At 36.3% G+C, this 21536-nt stretch overlaps 4 protein-coding genes across 4 annotated transcripts; 2 read left to right on the top strand and 2 right to left on the bottom strand.

Annotated features, from left to right (window-relative positions):
* The first annotated feature begins 4128 nt into the window (after positions 1 to 4128).
* Positions 4129 to 6927, top strand: LOC143464507 (SPRY domain-containing SOCS box protein 1-like). Its single transcript, XM_076962299.1, has 3 exons — positions 4129 to 5207; positions 5706 to 6295; positions 6411 to 6927. The coding sequence occupies exons 1-3, from the start codon at positions 4951 to 4953 to the stop codon at positions 6536 to 6538; spliced, it is 975 nt and encodes a 324-aa protein (XP_076818414.1). The 5' UTR covers positions 4129 to 4950; the 3' UTR covers positions 6539 to 6927.
* A 338-nt stretch (positions 6928 to 7265) lies between these two features.
* On the bottom strand, positions 7266 to 15234 carry LOC143465265 (lymphocyte-specific helicase-like). Its single transcript, XM_076963473.1, has 2 exons — positions 12508 to 15234; positions 7266 to 8281 (listed from the first exon to the last, which is right to left on the bottom strand). The coding sequence occupies exons 1-2, from the start codon at positions 15157 to 15159 to the stop codon at positions 8057 to 8059; spliced, it is 2877 nt and encodes a 958-aa protein (XP_076819588.1). The 5' UTR covers positions 15160 to 15234; the 3' UTR covers positions 7266 to 8056.
* On the bottom strand, positions 9707 to 12492 carry LOC143464506 (small ribosomal subunit protein uS5m-like). Its single transcript, XM_076962298.1, has 3 exons — positions 11609 to 12492; positions 10256 to 10386; positions 9707 to 10120 (listed from the first exon to the last, which is right to left on the bottom strand). Exons 1-3 carry the CDS (start codon positions 12226 to 12228, stop codon positions 9735 to 9737), a joined length of 1137 nt encoding a protein of 378 aa, XP_076818413.1. The 5' UTR covers positions 12229 to 12492; the 3' UTR covers positions 9707 to 9734.
* A 5088-nt stretch (positions 15235 to 20322) lies between the features above and the next one.
* Positions 20323 to 21536, top strand: LOC143465915 (uncharacterized). The gene is made up of 3 exons (XM_076964438.1): positions 20323 to 20900; positions 21185 to 21327; positions 21418 to 21536. The coding sequence occupies exons 1-2, from the start codon at positions 20675 to 20677 to the stop codon at positions 21319 to 21321; spliced, it is 363 nt and encodes a 120-aa protein (XP_076820553.1). The 5' UTR covers positions 20323 to 20674; the 3' UTR covers positions 21322 to 21327; positions 21418 to 21536.

A 21536-nucleotide genomic window follows, 5' to 3' on the forward strand; every position in this document is an offset into this window, starting at 1 on the left:
CGTTTTAACTCACAAACGTTTTAACCCAATGACTGTTTACCCCACATATGATGTTTGGGTCATCCTGTGTTGAATCACCCTGGGGTTAAATTGATCGACCTACGAAACGTCGGTAACTGCAGTATATAGTGGCGCTAGGTTTAGGTAAAGTATTATAACCATCAGCGGATTAAGGATGCTGATGGGGCTGCAGATCCAACCCTAACGGCAGAAATAGGCCCATTGGAATAAGAACGCCTTTATAAAAGATAAGCATGTTTACCGCAAAAGTTTATTAGTGCGTGGTTTGTTTTTCAAACTTTTACTTGACTGACATACCGTCAGGCAAGTTCCGTACGACGAAATGCAAACGCAGACAAAACACAGAGCTTACAGTATAAAAACGACAGTGTAGCGGCTTGGGTGATCTCGTTCTTGCAATGCGTTTTCCTACTGATTAGCATTTATAAATACGGTTTTTTTGAAAAATCTTATTTCAACTCCCCATGCACCTGACACCTGTTGTTTACTGCGTCGCACATTCCATCTCCCTATCTACACACTATATAAACGCTCACGCTTTTATCAGCGATCAGACTGACAAAGAGAGACAGAGGTCGTTGACCCAATATGTGTCGGATTCGGTAAAAATAAACTCTTGTAAAACTTTTCACCCCATTCGTCTACTTTCCGCCCATTAAAATGGTCTAGAGTACGGGAATTTTTTCCTATTTTAATGGTTGAAAGTATGCCTTTCTTACCCTAGAGTAAGATATATGCATTTGGAATGGGGAGAATTTTACTTCGGCACAAGTATGGTTTGTGAACCCCATTTCGTCTATTTTTCCGCCCATTAAAATAGACCTGCGTTCAGCAATGGGGTTTCCCAGAAACCATATTTGTGCCGAAGTAAACATCTCCCCATTCCAAAGGCATATATCTTACTCTAGGGTAAGAAAGGCATACTTCCTGTCATTCGAATGGGAAAACATTACCGCATTTTCACCCATTTTAACGGGAGGACAGCAGACGAATCGGGTGAACTTTTGGAACGTTAGTTTTCAGGATGCGACTCACTTGGCCTAATGGTCTTGGGTCAAAACGTGTACATAACTTCAAATAGACACCTTCACTTATAAGCATATTCGTTGCAACCTGTAGACAATTGACAGCCACAGAGTTATTCTAACCGCACGTAACAATGGAGTCAGATAATTTAACAGGTATGCCGATAAGTCAGATACCTTGATAAGTCAAAAGCAGTTCTTCATTTTGGTGACAGATCTCGGCCTGTTTCAATCCTTGTGGGCGCAACTGCCAGCTCTTCTTTGTGTTACCCCGCCTAACGCTAAACAACCTCTTGATTTCTAGTGAAAACTTTCGACGTGTTTCAATGTGGCTGTTACTGCTAACTCTATTGTTGTAAACAAGTTGATTTAACAACAACGACAGCAATGGCTCCAGCTCAGAGTAGTTGAGTTTCTGACGGAAATGATGAAGACGACGATGAAGACGTCACCACAACCTCTTCTGCCACTGTCAGGACTTCTCGGACTGGTCGCAAAATCATTCCACCGAAACGTTTTTCCGATTAGAAACACAACATGTTTTATTGTTTGCTACTTACTTGTTTCTTTGTATTTACATTAATTGCTCAGGTGAATGCTGTTCATCTGGATTCTTAACGGTTCTATTTTGTTCACGTTCGCATTGTCTTGGATTATATACCAGTAGTATTGTATTTGGTGCAACCAAGACATTTTGGCCATTCATGCTCGCAGGCTCCCATATTCACATTAAATATTTAGAATTGAAAAAAGTTCCAGTATTTTGGGGAAATAGCAAAACATATAAAAACTATAACTTATTATTAATTATGTTAGCAATTATAAATAATAATTTCCTAAAGTATAAAAATGACTTTAAAATAAAATACCTTATTAGTTATAATGTAAAAAGATGGATCAATGAAGTATTTTAGATTCATCAATTCCTGATATCAAAACTATTGTATTGAAACCATGCAACATCTTATAATAAATCTCCACCAACTTTAAAAACATTAGCTTATAATGCAACTGCTAAAGTTCGAAGAGGTATTAATGAATTTGCTGATTGGTTTATGACGATTTTAACAGTGAATTGTAATAATTTAGATAATTAATTGGCGTTTGTAGTAAGCGATTGTGTGTTTTCCAGCTAGGAAAAATCGGTTAGCCTATTCAAAACATGCGCATTTTGTATTACGTGGCTTTATATAGCTATCCTGTCTATGACACGTATCCGTGTAGTAGAATAACCAGGGTCATGTTCCCCCAGGAAAAGTTTGAATTTTCATACCTTAAAATGCATAAAGTTTTCTTTTCTTTCAAAAAACAAACAGTCCGATATATCTTGTACATTTCGTTTTAGTTTTTCGCTTCTTAAATTTTACTCTGTAGCCCCCAAGATCAAACACCCTTACACTTCATTTCTTTGCTGCAATCAAGCGCCTTTTACCTGAAACGTTTGCCAGAAGAGAACTCAGCTTTTTGTGGTCTTGGCATGATGTTTTAATTTAAATGACAGTTTATGCATCAAGCTATACGAAAGTAATTTCTAAGCATGAAGTGATTAATTCACACGGAGGTTTGATTTATACAACTTTCTCCAAGTCAAAATTCAATTCATGCATCTAATCAGCATAAACCAATGAAGGACTCCCGTCCTAAAAAACTGTGAGTAGTTAGCAATAATGCTCGTATCCAATGTTTGTTATTTTATAGCATTTATATACAAAAAGGGGAGGCCTTAATAAGGGGTAGGAAGGCGACCGCCTTGTTAACCTAACCCACCCTAAAGCCACTCCTGACCACCGTACACCAGGATGACCGCCCATGGGTGATGGTAACATTCAACAACACGATCGTGTTGTTAAAATGCAAGTGACTAAACGGTAGGAATTTTTATCGAGAGTAGCCCACACACGCATCCCGTAGTTAACGGTAGACGGTAAAGTAAGGAGAATGAGTAGGCTATGCACAAAGTTGATAATATAGCTATTTAGGGTTTATTACAAGCTAGATGTAAAATAGAACAGCGATTTATGTTAGGTTCGGTTACTATGTTTCAAAGTTACGTTAACAAGAAACGGTGAAAAAAGTTGGAACGCTAGATTTGTCTCCAGTGAAATAGCGACAGCTTATTAAAGTAGTTGCTGTCAATTTACTGTGGTACAGAGTGCAAGTTGGTGTGTTGTTTCGCGCTCAGTTCCGACAAGCAAATATTGTGCAATTCTGAACATAACATCGATGTTTGTCGTCTTATTCGACAACTCAACTAAAAACACAACCTTGTCTACGTGATGTTTTTGCTTTTAAGCGCTGTTTTACCGCAGACTCTCTACTAGACTACTACGTATAGAGTATGGCGTTTAACAACATTGCAAGTTAATAGCCACATGTTTATCTGTGCGTTTAACGAGCATGTTGTAATTTTTTCCTCTTTGTAGATATTAATGATTGGAACGTTACTTACTTTATGCTTATATACTGTACAAAAGCGGTAGAGCGACATATCTATAGTAAATCGAAATGGTTTTTAATATTAAGAAAAGAATAATTTCATCATCTTATTAGCTTAAAAAGTTCAACAAGGCCTGAAAATTTCCATCAAAACAAAAAGTTCTTGTTTCTTTTCTATACTTTCAACTGAATACGGTCCTGGTCTTATTCGATCCATTGACAATTTTATTCTAACATTTTTGATTTTGATCTCATGTTGTTAATTTCTTTGATGAAATCGACGTGAGCATCCATCTAAATTATTTTCTGTGTATTCTATTATGGTTTGTTTTGATTGTGTTAAAGAAAACCCGTAACCAGTTTCTGTCAGTATAAATGTATGCTGTACAAGTGTTGTTCAGGATAGAACTCATACCTGTGTAAAGTAACCTGTTCCAATATAATCAATTTACTATCAGAATAAACAAGAAAAACACACGAACTCGACCAGCTTAATAAATAGTCGATTTCGCTTTATGATCGTTTTGATTTTGAGAGACTTGACGCATGAATCATTTGTTCCCTGACGTAATGGAAAATTCCGTTGTGATGTAAGACTTGTTGTCGCGTGCAGCGCAGTGCCTTATTATTACAGCCTGTAGACAGGGTGGAACTTCGATGCGTGAGTTGCTTGCAGTACATTTTTGAGATTCTATTTTTTTAGTGAATCTTCGAACATAGCTGGTGTTCATTTATGCCTTGTGTGACAGATTTCGTATTGGTCAAGAAACTTTCAAGTTTAATTAAGCTGTTTCAGTATTCTGCTACGATATTTTAGTTGACTGTAGTATTAACTATGAACGAAGTGTTTAGGTTATTAGCTAAATAGTTATTAGCTTTTTAACTAAAACTGGGATATGTTGGCTACTTTAACAAATAGTGCTGATTACAACATAAAAGGTAATAAGAAGTAAAGATGTGCCAGCCAAAACGTTGGTGGAGTGAAGAAAATTAACAATCGTTATTTATTATCTACTGTTGCATGATTTATTTTAATAATTTGACGAACTTGTTGCAGAGATATGTTGAAGTGTGCTAACACGTTTAAATTTGAAGACAGAAGCTGAAAATTCAGTTCCAGACTGTTAACTATGACAGCTAGCTTAAGACGTCTAGCACGTCACTTTAATCGCACATGTTGTTCGCAATATGAAAGTATTGAGAAAAGGGTTGTTGGTCTGCCGTGAGGCAAAAACACCCGAGCGTTAATGGCACAGCGTCAACCTCTAGCTCTACGTAAACAAGACCGCTGGGCCTTTAAGCCTTTATTGCTTGTCGCTGAATCATACAAAAACTTGTTTTCGTAGATCTTTTTCGACTGTAGGGTCCATAGCTGTATAAAACGTTCGAGTAGCCACGTAGGCAGACGTCACCAGCCTGTTGGCTTAAAATAAACGAAATTTGTATTGAAATTGTGAAGTTTATCAAAATGGGACAAAAAGTATCAAGAGATCCATCAGCGAGGCAATTGTCTTTCATTGAACCTTTCTTATCTCGAGCCACTGCAAGAAATAGCGCGGTTGGAAGTCGAAGTGCACGCCGCGAAAACAACTCCCCTTTAAAGAATAGAAGGTCTGGTCATCGAGACCGAGAAAGTCACCGCCATTTTCATCAAAGCTTTAATCGTAATCGATCCCATGGAAAATGTCTTTCTGCATCGGGTATAGTGTCAGAATGTCCTCATAGGTAAGTGATCGTTTTTTTTGTGTGTTGTTTGGAGTTAGACTTAACGTTTGCGTTAGTATGAAGTTTGTTTTAAAGTACAGCAGCCAGTAAAATGATTAGTTTGTTGATTGTATGTGTAGTTAAATTACATGAATAGGGAAATTATTGACGTATATACTACGTACACCATAAAGATTTAAGAGTAGGTTATGAATATATAACATGTTATTGTAGCAGATGTATTAAGAAGGTTATTGTTAGATTGTTTGCTAACTGTAAATAGCGCCAATTGTGGTTAATCTCTACCCATAATGGCCCAGCTCGCTTGCCAATGTGCTAACATGCCGGTAGATCTGTTTCTACACTTGTGTTCTCTTTTAACTTTCGTTTTAAATATGCTGTTAAAAGCCTCAAAGCCTGATTCCCTCTAAGCGGAAGCATTACAGTTATAATACATAATGATAAGGATTTTTGTTACTGTACTTATTTAGCCCCAATTAAAAGGATTAATGTTTCCAGGTTGGATGTCTTACTAGACATGCCATCTGTAGGGCCGGAAATCCAGATGCAACATGGTTGGAATCCGGAGGACAAGAGTGTTAATGTTTTCGTTAAAGATGATGGCATGATTATGCATCGTCATCCTGTTGCTCAATCAACCGATGGTGCTCGCGGAAGATTTGGTTACTCTAAAGGTTTACATTGCTGGGAAATATCATGGAATGCAAGACAACGAGGCACACATGCAATGGTAGGTGTGTGCACTGTGGATGCTCCTTTAACCTGCATTGGGTATAAATCGCTCATCGGTCAAAACGAAAACTCTTGGGGTTGGGATTTAGGAAGAAATAAACTTTTCCATGGCGGAAAAGGGAACAAAAATGAGAAAAGGACTTATCCAGCCTTTTTAAACTCTGACGAGAGCTTTGTTGTTCCTGAAAAAATTTTGGTAGTACTCGACATGGAGGAAGGTACTTTAAGTTTTGTGGCTGACAACCAATATCTCGGTGTTGCATTTCGCGGTTTGAAAGGAAAAACATTGTATCCTACCATCAGTTGCGTCTGGGGGCATTGTGAAGTGGGAATCAAATACCTTAATGGTTTAAAACGTAAGTTGAAAATGTGTGAAATTATGTGTTACATATGTCCAAAGTTAGGCTTAGCGTTGATGTGATCATTGATCAACTCCTGAAAACAATCTTTTCATAATACTTTTATTTTTAGCTGCTCCGCTACCGTTAAACGAGCTTTGCCGCAGAAGAATACGAATGTGTCTTGGGAAAAACAACCTGAATCGTGTTCAAAGCTTACCTTTACCACTTTACCTGCGTCAATATGTCCTATATCGATGACAGTCCAATTTTCTTAAACGATTTTTCGTGCCAACAGTATACAGTCACTTTTCCAGATTGCAACGCCGTTTAACCGTGCAATATTTCTCGCCTTCACTCTTCGCCGATATGGCCGCTGTTGAAATCCCGTTTCGGCATGGATATATCATTTCATTTAATGCCCTATATACATCGTATTTCTCGCTAAATTATTTTTGTTGTTAAACCATCGCTAACGTTCGCAATATGATGTCTATTTTTAACTCTAACCATCTGCTTCGATTTTAGTGTCATTTTCGCGATCCTGCGCTTTTCCAATTGCAGTTTTTATTTTTTAGAAAAGTTTTTGCCGAAAGCTGTTTTTCGTTGCCTCTATTTTTGTCGTGCGTAATAAACTATTGAAACGATAATCGTATCGGTATGATCGTTTTAACAATATTGATGTTGGCTAATATAACGAAGTAATGCTGGTAAGATTGCACAAGGGCATTAGATAAGCATGGCATTATAGTTTTAGGCGCAGTTAAATTGCAGAAATCGAGATTTTCCGAAAACGTTCGACTTGTGTCCAGCTTTAAGTTACATCAAAATGGCAAATGTTAGCATGTGATGGTTTAAAATAGTTTTGTTAATAAACCTAAAAGAAGGCAATTGGAAAAAGCTGACACAACCAACTGTGAAACTGTTTCCTGTACTGGCTCACTACACATTGTCACAAAAAATACCTCCAAAATAATAACACTGCTCGTACGTATACGTGTTTCCACGTTTTTTTGTTTATTGCTTTTTTCCTTTGCGTATTATATTGTTATAATAACCACTGCAATATTGTATATTAAGTACGATGCTATGATGTGAAAACTTCAGACAGCGTTGTTAGAACACAATGACCAAAGTGAAGAACATTGGCTGGTCATGAAACACGACAGATTGCTTATGGTTCTGGTTATCAAGCATCGAGAGAAAGTTTCTAAAGAGGCAACTTCCAACAATGCAAATTGAGCATTGCAGTTTTTGATATGGAATTGGTTACTGTTTGGTCGAGTTGTAAAAGCAAAATACGGTTATTCACGTTGTGAAATTACTAAAAATGCAATTTTTCAAAAAATCTCGCATATGGCTCCCTAAAATTTTGTATGTCACTTTAGTAGACTATGCCTTTGACTATTATTTCATGAAAACCTAAGTATAATTCTTGCAATGAAATGTTAAAGTCAATACTACCATTTTGGGTCAAAAAAGTCAATTTTCACCTTCAATTAAGGTTTAGGGTAGGGCCTGTAGGCCTAACCCAAACATGCGACCTGGGAGTTTTTAAATGTGCCAGTTGCTGGGTAATTCCCGCTCTGAAAAACAACACCGGCCATGCTGGCCTCTGATTGGTCTAACACAACTTTTTTTGACCATTATGTAAATTGTCCAGCATTTTCATGGAAATCGTCAAATTGTTGTTAGTATTTACACAATTTTTTCGTGGTAATCGCATATACGGTTCCACAACGGGCCTTAATCCAGCCGTACCCAGTAGAAAATACTAGGCTACAATAATTGAGACTTACTATTTTTTATATTTTTTGTGATGGAAAAAGCAAACGTTCCGGTAAAACCAAAAGTAAAGCTGTGGTTCGTGAGAACACAAAAAAGGTGACGTTCTTGGGAAACCTTTGGACTTGGCATATGCCTTATTCTTGCATGTTTCAAGCACTTGGGCTTTGCCGTTTTATCTCGTATATTGTTTGCTGATGAATTTTCCAATTTATCACACTATATTGGTTAGCGTTTTACTTTTTGTTCTCCACGACAATTACGAAAAATAAGCGATAGGAATGTGTGTGTAGCTTCGCATTTCCTTCAAATGAAATCTCTTTCTTCGTAACATTTTCAATATCTTCTTAAGAACAAAATGGTGTATGTGGCAAACATGAGGTCTGAACACGGAGCTTTATAATTTGCTTGAGCTGAAATGAACATTAGCGAATTTGGGAGGTGTAATTATACTGGGCCTTGCCTCCCTTTCACGATCCTAATTTTCGGAACAATAGACGTTTTTTACAATTCATATTACTATTTCCAAGCTTTTTTGAAGTGCAAAACAAGAAATTTACATCTACTACGGACCAACCCGGGGATGCTTGACCTAGCATTTAAAACTTTTGGGTCAACTCTCAACGCAATCCTAAATACGCTACTGGAAATGGGGCTGTATGAAACAGCTACCACACAAGGTTCCTTATCGTTCGAGACCTAGTTCCAGAGCAAGTCTCTATGCAGATTCCAATAAACACACACATTGTGTTTTTTATATTCGTATTGCCCGAACTGATCACGAGGACCACTGAACCAAGGGTATTAAAATGGGAGCGCTAGTGAGTATCAAACCCGGGCCGCAGCAATAATAATGCAAGTCGAGTGCCCGAACCATTTCGCCACTGAACAAGATCTGGCCAACAAAAGCAAACTTAGGTTATCCATATTTATCTGGAAAGATATTAAGTAGCCGTATATACTGAAATTTTTCGATTTTCATGAAAATGTTGGACGTTCCACGTAACGGTTAGAAAAAGTGTTTAGTGACCATGTTAGTTGTTGACAACGATTATAATTACCTTGATTATTTTTGAGCACGTTTTAAGCCTTTGCCACTTTTTCCCATTCATTGGCGCGTGCTAGTAGCAGCTGGCTTGAATCTTGGTCCCCATCGAGATTTTGACGAAAAATAAAATGATTGTGTGTTAGACCAATCCCAGGACAGCATGGCCGATATTCTTTTCAGTGGGGGTTATTATCCTAGCTAACAGTCGTTAAATACTTCCAGGTCGTATGATTAGGTTACTTTAAATTGAACGTAAAAATTGATGAAATTTGACTTTTTTGGCCCTAAATTGCCGTCTTGACTTTCACATTCTATTGCATAAGTTAGAGATGTGTGATTTTATTACAATTTCATGAAATAATAACCTTGTCCTAACTAAGACATACTAAATTTCAGGGAGCCGCAGGCGAGATTTTTCGATTAAGGAGGCATGAAACGCTTAAAACTAAGATCTCAATGATTTTGTTGGACGTCTTACTTAGAGCTTTAAAAAACCTGATCAGACCAATCAGAAGGCAGCATGGTTGGTGTTGTTTTCTAGCCTGGCGATTACCCTAGCAGTTCGTGCTTCAATGACTCAGTGAAAATTACACATATTATACAGCATCAATTCATTGTATTAAATCAATCTATTTTAAAGTTTCTAATATTTGCTAAGAATTGAGGTACTGCAGGTGAGGCAGGTACCGGAATACCTCTGTTATGTTTTGACAAAGGTCTTCGGTAACCAGGCGGAGGGTTTTCTGTATATCTAACATCACGCGTGATTAGTTCCTGATCCAAGTATTCTTGGTAGTCATCATACGGTTGATCATTTACTTTGCCATTCACAGGAGAAGCAAGTACATTTGGATAATTGTGATTCAGTTCATCAAATTCAACAAGGTGATATCCAAGCTGATCAGCTTTGGCTTGGTAGGTTTCTTGTAGTAACATTCCCTTTACGAAGCATTTCAGTAAATTTAGCATTCTTGTAGAGCCAAACACTTTGATGTAAATGTCACTGATACCTGAAACAAATTTTAAATATTCCTTCTGAAATAAAAATGATAGACATGACAAATGATGCATTTTTTCAGCCAGTAATATTTAATAGCGCACTATCGTTCTCTCTAAATCTATGTAAGTAATTCTACAAACTGTACCGATAAGTCTGCACATATCTGCTAAAGCCCGATGACAACGCAGACCATAACCAAGAGGTTGTTTTCTAATAGACATCCATGTTCTGTGATGATTAACATAGATATCTTCAAATACAGTTCTTTCTTCAAACCTAAAATAAATGCCTGTTAAATGTTGTGAATAGACGTTTTGTTCGAAATAAATCACTTTGGTATTTTCCCCAGAACATGTACGTATACTCTTAGTGCACAAAGGCTAGCTTGATGACCACGTGAGAAAGACTTTGCTCAGTCCAAGGATAAAAGTTATGATACCATACCAACTAAAATAGATCAAGGGTGATATGGTTGGTTTTTTTCTAGCTTGGGAATTATCCTAGCATATGGGGACTTAATCATCATTCAAAAATCTGATTACTTAACAGAATGACCGTTGTCCATCAATGATACATAATTTCTTTCCGATCAAACTGAAGTCATAAAGAGAAATAAAGGAATAGCGAGAAATACATGCATAAAATAAGATTGTTAACTAAATAAAATTAAGTGTAACTTAAAACATTTATGATGAATATATATCAAATATGATTTATTTATATACAAAAATATTTAAGGAACTCAAAACCAGCATTGGTAAAATTAGCACATATCTGCACAAAACTACACCCTTTGAACAAGCATAAAATAGAGGTACCCCAAGCATTAGCACTTGGCTATACCTTTTGTTGACTTAGGCCAATAAAATACATTATGGTACATGATTGACAAATGTTACTAAAATTTTCCTTAATATGTGTTTAAAAACTAAACTGTGTGAATACAAACTGTAATCATGTTTAAATAGTTTTTGTAATAAAAATTGGCTATCGCTACAATACATACAAATCTCTTTATTGTCTACAGGCTGCCGGATCGTGATTATTTTTTACATAACGATTTTGGACCACCGGTATTGTAGCAATAAAACAACAAGTACCAGTGCTAGTTTTGAAAAACTTCAACAAGTCCTATACATGCCACAGTGCAAATACAAAAATATTCTTGCATTACTTATGGCAAGGCAATAAATTTGCAACTAAATATTTGTTCATACAATTGAAATATACGTTGGCAGTTTACAGTAACCCAAAGTATAACAACATTATGCAAGATGCCAAGTATTAGGCAATATACCAATACTTGACTCCTGTAATAATAACATGCAATTACATACAATAACATAATGTAGTATTAGCCTCAAGTTGGTGATGTTAAAATGAAGAAATACAAGTTAAGTTGGTTCAAAAAATATTAGTAGCCAAATTAGTTTCTATAAAATATATTAATTACGCAGTAAGATAAACATGTTTCAATTGTGAATCAATGCTAACATACCTTTCAACAAATTTTAGGCGACTAAGAGCCCGGTTTCTTGCTTTACGAAGAGCGCTAGATAGGTCTGTTGCTACAGAGCTGCTCACGCCAATCATTCCTTTGCCATTTCCAACTGCCACCATTGCTCTATTTCCATACACCCGGCCTATTCTATCAGACATATGAGACACTCGGGCCACATCCATTATAGTACATTTGAAATCATCAAAACTTATTCCATTTAAAGGAGCTGGCGTACCTAGATCCACTCCACCCCAATGCCCCCCAGTCCAACCTCTTACAGTGTTATTTCTGGTGGCTTTTCTCATTTCTTCAAAAGCTTTTCTCTCCTCCAAATATACAGCTTGCTCTTCAGGGGTTCTTACACGTGCCTGAGCTGTGTGGACTTCATTTAAACCAGGCCACATTACCCCAGCATCACCTTCACCGAAAACTTTTTTGCTAAAATCTTTCTTTTTTTGTATGCGAGCTCTTTTTCCTCTGCCTGTGCGCTTGTTCTCCGGTGATGTAGAATTCCATAAATCTTTTCCACTGAGTCGACAAAATGTCCCAGTACATCGTCTTTGATTACTCCAAAAGAATGGCAGTGTAGAAATCCTCCAAACAAGTTTTAACCTCATTGTTAAGCTTCATAAGTAAATTATCAATCATATATTATTAAACTTCAAATCTAAAGAAAAGCAATGAAACAATAATTACATTTTTAAATGAATACATGTGTGGCGAGTTAAATTTTTTTTAATAAACTTGTGAGAAAAGCAAAAAATGTTACGAAAGATGTCACAAAGAAAACACGACAAAATATGATTCGGTTGAGTCCTTAAAAAACAGTGCCCAAGTCTAATATGCTTACATTTTAAAATTCAGTACCATAATGAAAGAAAAGAAAAACATTATCCAGTCTCCTGAAAAACTCCACATGTAATATCCTTGTTAGTGCACGACATTACTATGTTTCTTTGAAGAACCTTTTGAAGGTCGTTATCACTGATTGGCTGAATGCATTTTCTTCTATTCGCAGAGGCTTGCAACATAGACAGTAAAGTAGTAGACACACTGCAATCTGATGAATTGGTAGAGGTCATATCTTCTGCCAACTTTCCCTTAAATTTTGAGCGATTTAGAATCAAACAATCCAGAACACGCTTAGCTTCAGCTCTTTCAACCATATACTGATCTACAGTATTGGCTGAAACAAATCTATACACAATAACTGGCCGATCTTGTCCAATACGATGACAACGATCTTGAGCCTGCAAATCATTTTGTGGATTCCAGTCAGAGTCGTAGATTATTACTGTATCAGCAGCAGTCAAATTAATACCAAGACCACCAGCTCTCGTAGACAGTAAAAATAAGAATTGGTTTTTATCACTATTAAACTTGTTTATATTCCTCTCTCGATCATCACATTTTGTGCTGCCATCTAAACGAGAGTAGGTAAAATCTTTGTAACTGCAGTAATCTTCAAGTATGTCTAATAACCTCGTCATTTGGCTGAAAAGCAATACTTTGTGCCCATTTTTGCGAAGGACAGGAAGCATTCTATCTAACAATTGCATTTTTCCACATGATGTGATCAACTCATCGTCAATTTTATAAATATTAGTTCCAGGTACTAAAGGGTAATTAATCAAGTAAGGATGGTTGCAACATTTGCGCAAATGCATCAACATATTATTCAAAGAAACATTAACCTCAGCATCACTTTCTAACTGATAGAAATTCTTCTTTTCTTTTATGATCCTTGACTGTAAGGTGGAACTTCGTGTTTGTCTTTCAAGGCAGTTGTTTTGACCTTCATTATAAGTTTCATAAGAAGTGCACGTTCCTCTGTTTTCTTTATCATTTTCACTATGACCTTTTTTCAGCAATGTTTGCAGAGATTTGCTAGCAATGGCTTGATAAAATTGGTACTGACTAGCTGCTAATGGTACAAATAAGATCATCTCACGCTTCGGAGGTAGATTGATATCCACATCAGCTTTTATTCGCCGTAAAAGAAATGGTGCAAGAATTTTGTGCAGCATACCAACCACATTTTTTTCCTTATTTGAAGAAAAAATCTCAGTAGTTTTCTGAATTTTACCTAAATCAAACCAAGCTTCAAATAAGCTTAAGTCATTGAATACTTCCGGTAACAAAAAGTTCAACATGGACCAGAGCTCAGGTAAATTATTTTGAAGTGGAGTTCCAGTAAGTAATACTTTACACGTAACCTGAATCATTTTTAATTCTTTCAGCAGACGACAATTCATATTTTTTAACCTATGACCTTCATCAACCATCAGATAATCCCAACTGTACTTGGCCAAGAAGCTACGATCTCTCATTAGAATCTCATATGATGTTACTACTACAGGATGACAGCTCAATGTTTTGTGAACATCAGCAATGCATGGTCGCAGAACAGCACGTTCAGCTGCTGTACCGTGGTAAAGTAAGACTGGGAGCTGTGGAGCGAAACGTTTCAGTTCATTAATCCAGTTTGAAATGGTTGAAAGTGGTGCACAAACAAGGTATGGACCATGAAAACCAGATGTGACTAAATTACAAAGCATGGCAATGCATTGAATAGTTTTTCCTAAGCCCATTTCATCAGCTAAAATTCCATTTACACCGTTTTCAAACAAAACTTTTAGCCATTCATAACCTGTAATTTGATACTCTCTAAGAATTCCACCCGTGAAAAGCTTAGGCTGAGAATCTGGAACACGTGTTCCTTTGAAATACCTTGCATTATTAACAAACAACATTTTCTCCATATTTTCTTCCCCTGTATGAAGTTTTTTATTTAAAAGAGACTCTTCTTCCAGGGATATTTTCTTGTGTTTAAGTGCCCCTGTGGATGCATCTGTAGAGCCAGATGTATCAGCGACAATTAAGGAAGAGGCAATCCAATCGTCATCTGATGTTTGGAGTCCTATGTAGTGAACATAGTAAAACACTTCTCCCTTTATGTGCTTCATATCAAGTATTCTTGCCCTCATAAAATCTTTTTTTTGTTTATTTTTACAAACATGCACAATGTCCTGTATTTTGTACAAAGTGCAATTTTCTGCATAATCACCAGAACATGTCCCATGAAACTTTTTTTTACGCTTTTTTGGGATGTGACATTCGGTTTCAGGCTTTCTTTTTCTGGTAGCATAACAGGATTTTTTTCTACTTTCTAATGACATGACATCCTTGGAATTTTTAGATGTCTCACTACTTTCAACACACTTTTTTGAAGTTTTGACATGCTTTCGCCGAGCTCTGCGAGCTTTAGTTTTTTCTATCACACTCACCAAAAAATTTGCGTAAACACTGCTTTTCTCAAGTAAATGATTCAGTTGTGTGATTCGCACATCTTCTGATAATTCACACCATTGTTCAATAGCTTGCTGTTTTGTTGTCTTGGTATCTTCTTCACCTTTGTGCTGTAAATTTTCTTCCTCTGCCAGCATGGAGTTTGTGATAGCATTTTCATGTAAATCATTGCTGATAGATGCAGATGAATCAGCTGAAGACATTAAATTCTTCGCAACTTCATCAGAAACACTGGTCATGATTATCAAAAAATAGCACTAGAAAGTCTAAAAAAAGTATTGTTTTACACCGGTTTAAATTCCCATGAAGCTAGAAAATAATAGTTAAAAGAGCGGTAACGAAGTGTCTAAACTGCAATTATATGCAATCCAACCTTCATACCTTGCTATGTGACACAGGGCATTTGTTCTTTTACTGTCGATCATTGTTTCTGCCATACACTACCATTGTAACATTTTAATAGTTTAAAAAATTTACATATAGGTATAAATGGGTATGGGTCAATTCATTTATAATCATCATTTTATTTTAAATTTTGTAACCACTGGAAAGGGATTTTGTTTGTTGTTGTATATGTAATGGAGATTAAATAATTAAGCACATAGAAAATTTTTTTTGAAATACCTCCACCAGAAACCGAGATAAAGTATTTTGAAATTTTGAAGGATTTTTACAATAAAAATATGTGTATTATCATTTTTGGGGTTAAAATAATGCCAAAACAAAGATTTAGATGAGAAGGGTTTGAAAATTTTTTTTAATTTTTTTAATGCCTTGACTTTGGGGCAATATTTCAGGGTGTTGGCAAAAAGTTTTTTTTCTTTGAATAAAACCATCATTCTAAAATTTTACTAAGTTTGGTTGAAAATCTGTAAGTTTTGTTTAAAATTAGATATAAAGCTTCAAAGATCACTACAAATATTCTTAAACTAGAATTACGAACTGACATATAATTGGTAAAGTAATTAGCTGAGTACTGTGGTAAATCAGCATTAACTTTTAGCAGTATGTACTGGTATAATTGCAGCATATATATTTGGAAAACCTGTCTCCTCAGTTCTCTTAATTTTCTTGTTTGGCAGATTTTCGCTGATGGTTTATCACTCTCGTTTTGAAATAGGGGAAGAAAGTAATGTAGTGGCGTAGTGGTCAACAATCAGGCTCTTATGCTGGAGGTTATGAGTTCGAATGTTGCTGTTGTTTGACTTTTTTTTGTCCAAATTTTATTTTTGATGTACCGTATTTTACGGACCATAAAGCACACCCGATTATAAGGTGCACTGTCAATAAATTGCTTTGATTAGTTTTTTGTTCATACATACGTAACTTGTTACGTAATAAATGTAAGCAACTCACAATGGTACAATGAGCAAAAGAAAAAATGAGTTGCTAGTTGCTTTTACCATAGTTTATTGTGTAAGACGGTGGTTTAATTATATATTAATACCTTATTATAGGCGTTAGGCGTACGCACATACATTAGGCGCACGCACATACATTAGGCGCACCGGCTTATAAGGCGCACAATCAATTTATGAGGAAAAAAAAGGATTTAAATTGCGCCTTACGGTCCGTAAAATACGATAATTTAGTCATGAGAGGAGGAGTTTGGTATGAAGGAGATTAGTTTTAAATTAATTCAGACTTGAGAAAAATTTTCATTTTATATTACTCTTTGGAAAATTTAGTATATCGTTTTAAAATGAAAACCAGCAAATCATAAGCTTCATTTTACAGCTGGATTGCAAAAAATGGTCATTTTCAGCAAGATTTGCGCCAAACAACCAAAAATGACAATTGTGGTGCACAAGAATAGTCAGATGCAATGGAAGCACACTTACTCAGTAACGTACACAGTTTGATTTATTCAGTCTTTGGGTCTAGTGTACAAGTGCTCAACCAAAGGATGCCTTTGTATCGTGACGCGACACTTAATCGAAAGACAGTTTATAAAACGACACTTAATCGAACGACAGCTGATCGAACCGACAGTTGATCGAACGACAAGTAATCGAACCGACAGTTGATCAAACGATAAGTAATCGAACCGACAGTTGATCGAATCGACTGTGGCTTCTCCCGCACACAGTCATAGCAAAACGTGGCGTACAGTTGCATTGTTTGCTGTAGAAAATTGAAATTCGGTGAGTTTTCCTAAAAAAAGTTTAGCTATCTGTCCATGTTTGTTTGATAAAGTTGGATTTTGTAATTTTTGAGATATTGTGATATTTATATAATTTTGCTCTCTCTCCGCATTGAAGCGTATTACAGACGAAATCGGTTAATCGCATAGTCAATTTGCCAAGCTTTTTTATGCGATTAACCGATGTATGCGATTAACCGATGTATGCGTTTCCTACATTTTCTCCGCTATTCTCTTTTTTAAACACCGGCGCACGCATTCTTGCATTATGATGCAACAAGTGAGCTTCCTTCTTTTCATTTCGACACGTGAAAAAACGAAAAAAACAAACAAAAAAAACACGAAACAAAAACGGAAATCAATTTTTATTAAAATAACTCTTAATTATGCTATGTTATTAACGCTATGTTTCTGCAGTGGTTTGCGCTTTGCGACGTAACAATCCTGGTAATTAACAACAATTAGTCTTGTTGTCCTATTGTGATGTAACAATCCTCAAATCAAACGTAGTTTTGTGGTTCATAATCACAGTAGAGAAGGCCTTTTTTCGTGAAGTTTCACATTATTGTTCAAATCATTAACGTGCCACTTAACACTTCATCAAAGGAAATATGCGGTTAAGTGATGCAAGTCTACAAATCAATCCAGAATTTCTATTCGATTAACCGATTTATGCGATTAACCGTTATGCGATTAACCGTTAAATTTTCTTCACAAGTGAATGGGAATGATTTGGGATTATGCAATGCTATGCGATTAACCGATTTCGACTGTACTCATGTACGCACCAATAACTTGACTAACTATTCTCTTCTCGCAGTCAGCTGTTTTTTCGCACAGCGGGGGCGCGGCGTAGCAATACCACAATTTTTTCAAACAGTGCAGTCTGAAACTCAATAAAAAACGGCGGGCCGTATTCTTGTGATAACTTATTAATATGTTTCGGGCCGGATGATATCGCATGGCGGGCCGGCCGCCATGCGAAATTGTCAACTTTTTGATATAAATATAAAACGTCAACTTTATGATATAAATATAAAATATAGATATAAATCGTCAACTTTATGATATATACATCACAATTCATTAATGCACACCATTACAAAGACCACACATCACAATGGCTTATTGTTTCAATGTTTGAGAAACACGCAATTAAGATCCGAGGCTTAAGATGTTACACCTATAATATAATTCATCTGTGTGATATCATAAATTTTGCTTGAAGCTATTGCCAAAGTTTGTCGTTCGATCAACTGTCGGTTAGATTAATTGCCGTTCGATCAACTGTCGGTTCGATTTATTGTCGTTCGATTAATTGTAGTTCGACAAAGTGTCGTTCGATAAAGTGTTGCAGTACCCCTTTGTATACCAGACCCCAGTTACTCAAAATGTGATGTCATCTGGTTGTGCACTTGCATACTACACTCCAATCTACTGTTTATGGAAGCAGCTGGTATGCAATGTGACTCGTGATCCGAAGCTGCACAGCATTTGTGCCTCCGAAATATACAGGTTTGCTTAGATCGTAAAATTGAATTGAAGTTTTTTTTGAACGGAATGTGAGAGTGGTTTTATATTTTAGTGCCTTTGATTATGAAAATGGACTTAATTTTTCGAATTGTCTCTAGTTTGTGAGATAAAATGAAATTAGTTTTCCGCATTTGCGCAAACCCATAGATTAAACACTGTGTCGTTAATTAGATAGCTGGAAGTAAGCCCAGGCACATTTCTGAGTTATGAAAAAAGGTTGTTTGGTACTTAACAAGTTGATAACAAATAAACAGTTATTTAATGTTTATTGGCCTTTAAAGTAACACTTTAAATGCGAAATGAGGTAAATCTGAGTATGCAAAATGAAGAATATTAAACATGCGTTTATATTCATCGCTTAATATTTTCTGCGCTCAAACCATTTTAATGAATTGAAAAATTGCTTCATCAATCCCAACTTAATGTGCAATGATGGGAGGAGGACATGGTCACGGTCAACAATTTATTTTCAATTAACTTTCATTAATGTGACGGATGTAGTTGTTTGTGGGAAACCAAACGTTTAATTCGAGGCTTTGTAGAAGATAATGCACATTTGTTATCTCTCGCGCCCCCCTTATGAATCTTACACGCCCCCCAGTTTAAAAACCACTGTTCCATATTATTACAGAATATAAATTTATCTTCTTCACTAAAGCAACTGCTCAGCATTTTATCCCTCTAAGGCCTACAATAGAACGCCGCCATTTTGGTGTCGGCAGGTCCAGCAATTTAGTTATTAGAAGTGATCCCGGTAGAATAATGTTGTTGTTGCAATTCTGGTACAACTAATTAATTTTTCACTGAGTTAGTGAGAGCCGCAAAATGTACAGTTGAGACCCGCGGTTGAGAATCACTGGCCTAAAGCGTCAAGAAGTATGCTATCTTAATTTTAAATTAGTATGTATTTTAACTTAAAGCGTCGTTAATGCCTTGCCCATGGGTATTACAACAGTATAATGCAACTGGGTATCGAACACAGAACATAAGCGACATCTGACTAGCCTAGGTCTAGGTCTATTCGACCCGCATTTTAACCGGTCGGTCGGTCGGTCAGCCAGGGTTGGGTATGAGAGTGAGACACGAGCGCGATGCTGTGTTTTCTCCCTTCATTGGCGCAATCTACCGGTTTGTATTTCGTGGAACCTGCAGACCCGAGATAAATTTCAAATGCACTTTTTCTCCTCTTGGCGTTATATAAGCTTTAAGTTAGATTTCAAATAAATAACCACTTAATATAATAAATCTATTCTTTCATTAAAGATTATATCCATGTCTATCTAGAATGCTTGGCGTAAAAGTAAAATATGAAGCATGAGGACTCCGTCATGACTTAATCATATTAACGAAAAAGGTCAAAACAAAAGCACCGAAAAATGTAGAGAATCATCGATGCGTGACGAATGAGAAAAGTTTATAGACATCCTATATACATAAATTATAATGATGCGCAATTGACCGCTCCAATGACTTGTTATACAGAGCAAAGAGATTTAAACACATGAGTAGAAACTTCTCTTTTGCGCATGACGTCATGTTTGTTTCTTTTATTCTCTTGGAGCATATTCTACTTTCTCCACGGTCGTGACCGTGGAGAACACTACATAACACTACATAACACTACGTTCACTACATAACAATAAACATGCAGACGACGACAATGATTTTCAGATCTGTTTGCTGCTGGAACAGATTAGTCTTATTATTAGGGTGCAGTTGTTGGGATCCAATAGGTGTTAATTTTAATTGAAATTAATTAATGAAATCAGGTGAGAGTTTTAGGTTCAGCAATTAACTTATTTTCAGTTCCTTGAACTGATAATGCTGCTGTTTTGTATCAAGGCATGGCTTAGCCTACTTGAGTTGCGCGGGAAGATTTTTTCGTTCACCACATTTAAGGTGAAAAATAAAATGAATGGATGAAAAATTTAGATAGACCGAGTCATATTGTATTGTTTCATCTGCGCATAAAATTTCGCTCCACGCACAGAATAAAAACTTTACAGATTAAGACTCAATAGTACAGGTCTTATGTTGCAGGCTTTAAGTTATTGAAATAAGCTAAATAGTCTGAAATAATGGCAAATTTGTGCTGTTTACCAATGTGCAACAACAGGTCACCTGCCGTGACTCTGTTTAAGATACCTTCGAGAAAATTTGTAAAAAAGGAGAAGGAAAGCTGGGCAGAAAGGTTGGAGTGTATCGTGCTGGCTTGCAGAAGCGACGAGCACATAAAAAATCTATTTGCTCGAGATGCTGTGAAAATGTGTGAAGTGCATTTTGAAAGATCTGACATTGTTTTAAGTAAAATTTGTTCTACATAGACTTACATGTAGTGTAACTAGTGTATTGAGGAAAGATATTTAATGTAATGGCATATCTAGCGTTTGATGCAGTGTTTTTTTTCCATGAGATGGTTTGATGCAGAACTTCATTAAATTTACTAGCGAGTGAGCACAGCATAACACTGCATCTGTAACAAGTTATTAGTGCAAACCTTCACTGTGGTTTCAGATTAATATATGTACCATTACAAGTATCAAAATTGAAAATGTTCATGTATGCACAAATAAAGAGTTTTTTTGCAGAGGGTTCCCGTAAAGAATTACGTGAAGGAGCAGTACCCACTTTGTCTTTGCCTAAGCTGACTTTGGCGCAGGTACATTCAAGAAAGCTGCCGAAGAAGCGTATCTTTGAAACAAAATTGCATTTCAAATCTAAATGACTACCGGTAGCGTATGGGTTCTGTTCTCTGCAATTTGGCTACTACAAGCTAACTACGAGCAATTGTTTCACTTGCTCACTTTTGTACTGTTTTCAGAAACGTTTACTGCACTGCACCTGGCATTCAAGATAATGTTTTAGAAGAACTGAAATCCAAAAGTCTCAGTCTAGCATCACATGAACGATTTCTCGTTACATCAATCGATGAAATGAAAG

The sequence above is a fragment of the Clavelina lepadiformis genome, chromosome 7 (genome assembly GCF_947623445.1).
Source record: "Clavelina lepadiformis chromosome 7, kaClaLepa1.1, whole genome shotgun sequence".
Taxonomy (NCBI): Eukaryota; Metazoa; Chordata; class Ascidiacea; order Aplousobranchia; family Clavelinidae; genus Clavelina; species Clavelina lepadiformis.

Excerpts from the sequence above, each read along its gene's own strand:
- LOC143464506 (XM_076962298.1), bottom strand. The coding sequence starts at position 12,228 with ATGAGGTTAAAACTTGTTTGGAGGATTTCTACACTGCCATTCTTTTGG. Across the intron at positions 10,387-11,608 it reads CGCCTAAAATTTGTTGAAAG|GTTTGAAGAAAGAACTGTAT; the intron begins GTATGTTAGCAT and ends CATTTATTTTAG. Across the intron at positions 10,121-10,255 it reads AGATATGTGCAGACTTATCG|GTATCAGTGACATTTACATC; the intron begins GTACAGTTTGTA and ends AATTTGTTTCAG.
- LOC143464507 (XM_076962299.1), top strand. The coding sequence starts at position 4,951 with ATGGGACAAAAAGTATCAAGAGATCCATCAGCGAGGCAATTGTCTTTC. Across the intron at positions 5,208-5,705 it reads GTGTCAGAATGTCCTCATAG|GTTGGATGTCTTACTAGACA; the intron begins GTAAGTGATCGT and ends TAATGTTTCCAG. Across the intron at positions 6,296-6,410 it reads ATACCTTAATGGTTTAAAAC|CTGCTCCGCTACCGTTAAAC; the intron begins GTAAGTTGAAAA and ends TTTTATTTTTAG.
- LOC143465265 (XM_076963473.1), bottom strand. The coding sequence starts at position 15,159 with ATGACCAGTGTTTCTGATGAAGTTGCGAAGAATTTAATGTCTTCAGCT. Across the intron at positions 8,282-12,507 it reads GTGGAGTTTTTCAGGAGACT|TGTGATAAATTGGAAAATTC; the intron begins GGATAATGTTTT and ends TAACCAATATAG.
- LOC143465915 (XM_076964438.1), top strand. The coding sequence starts at position 20,675 with ATGGCAAATTTGTGCTGTTTACCAATGTGCAACAACAGGTCACCTGCC. Across the intron at positions 20,901-21,184 it reads AAGATCTGACATTGTTTTAA|AGGGTTCCCGTAAAGAATTA; the intron begins GTAAAATTTGTT and ends GTTTTTTTGCAG.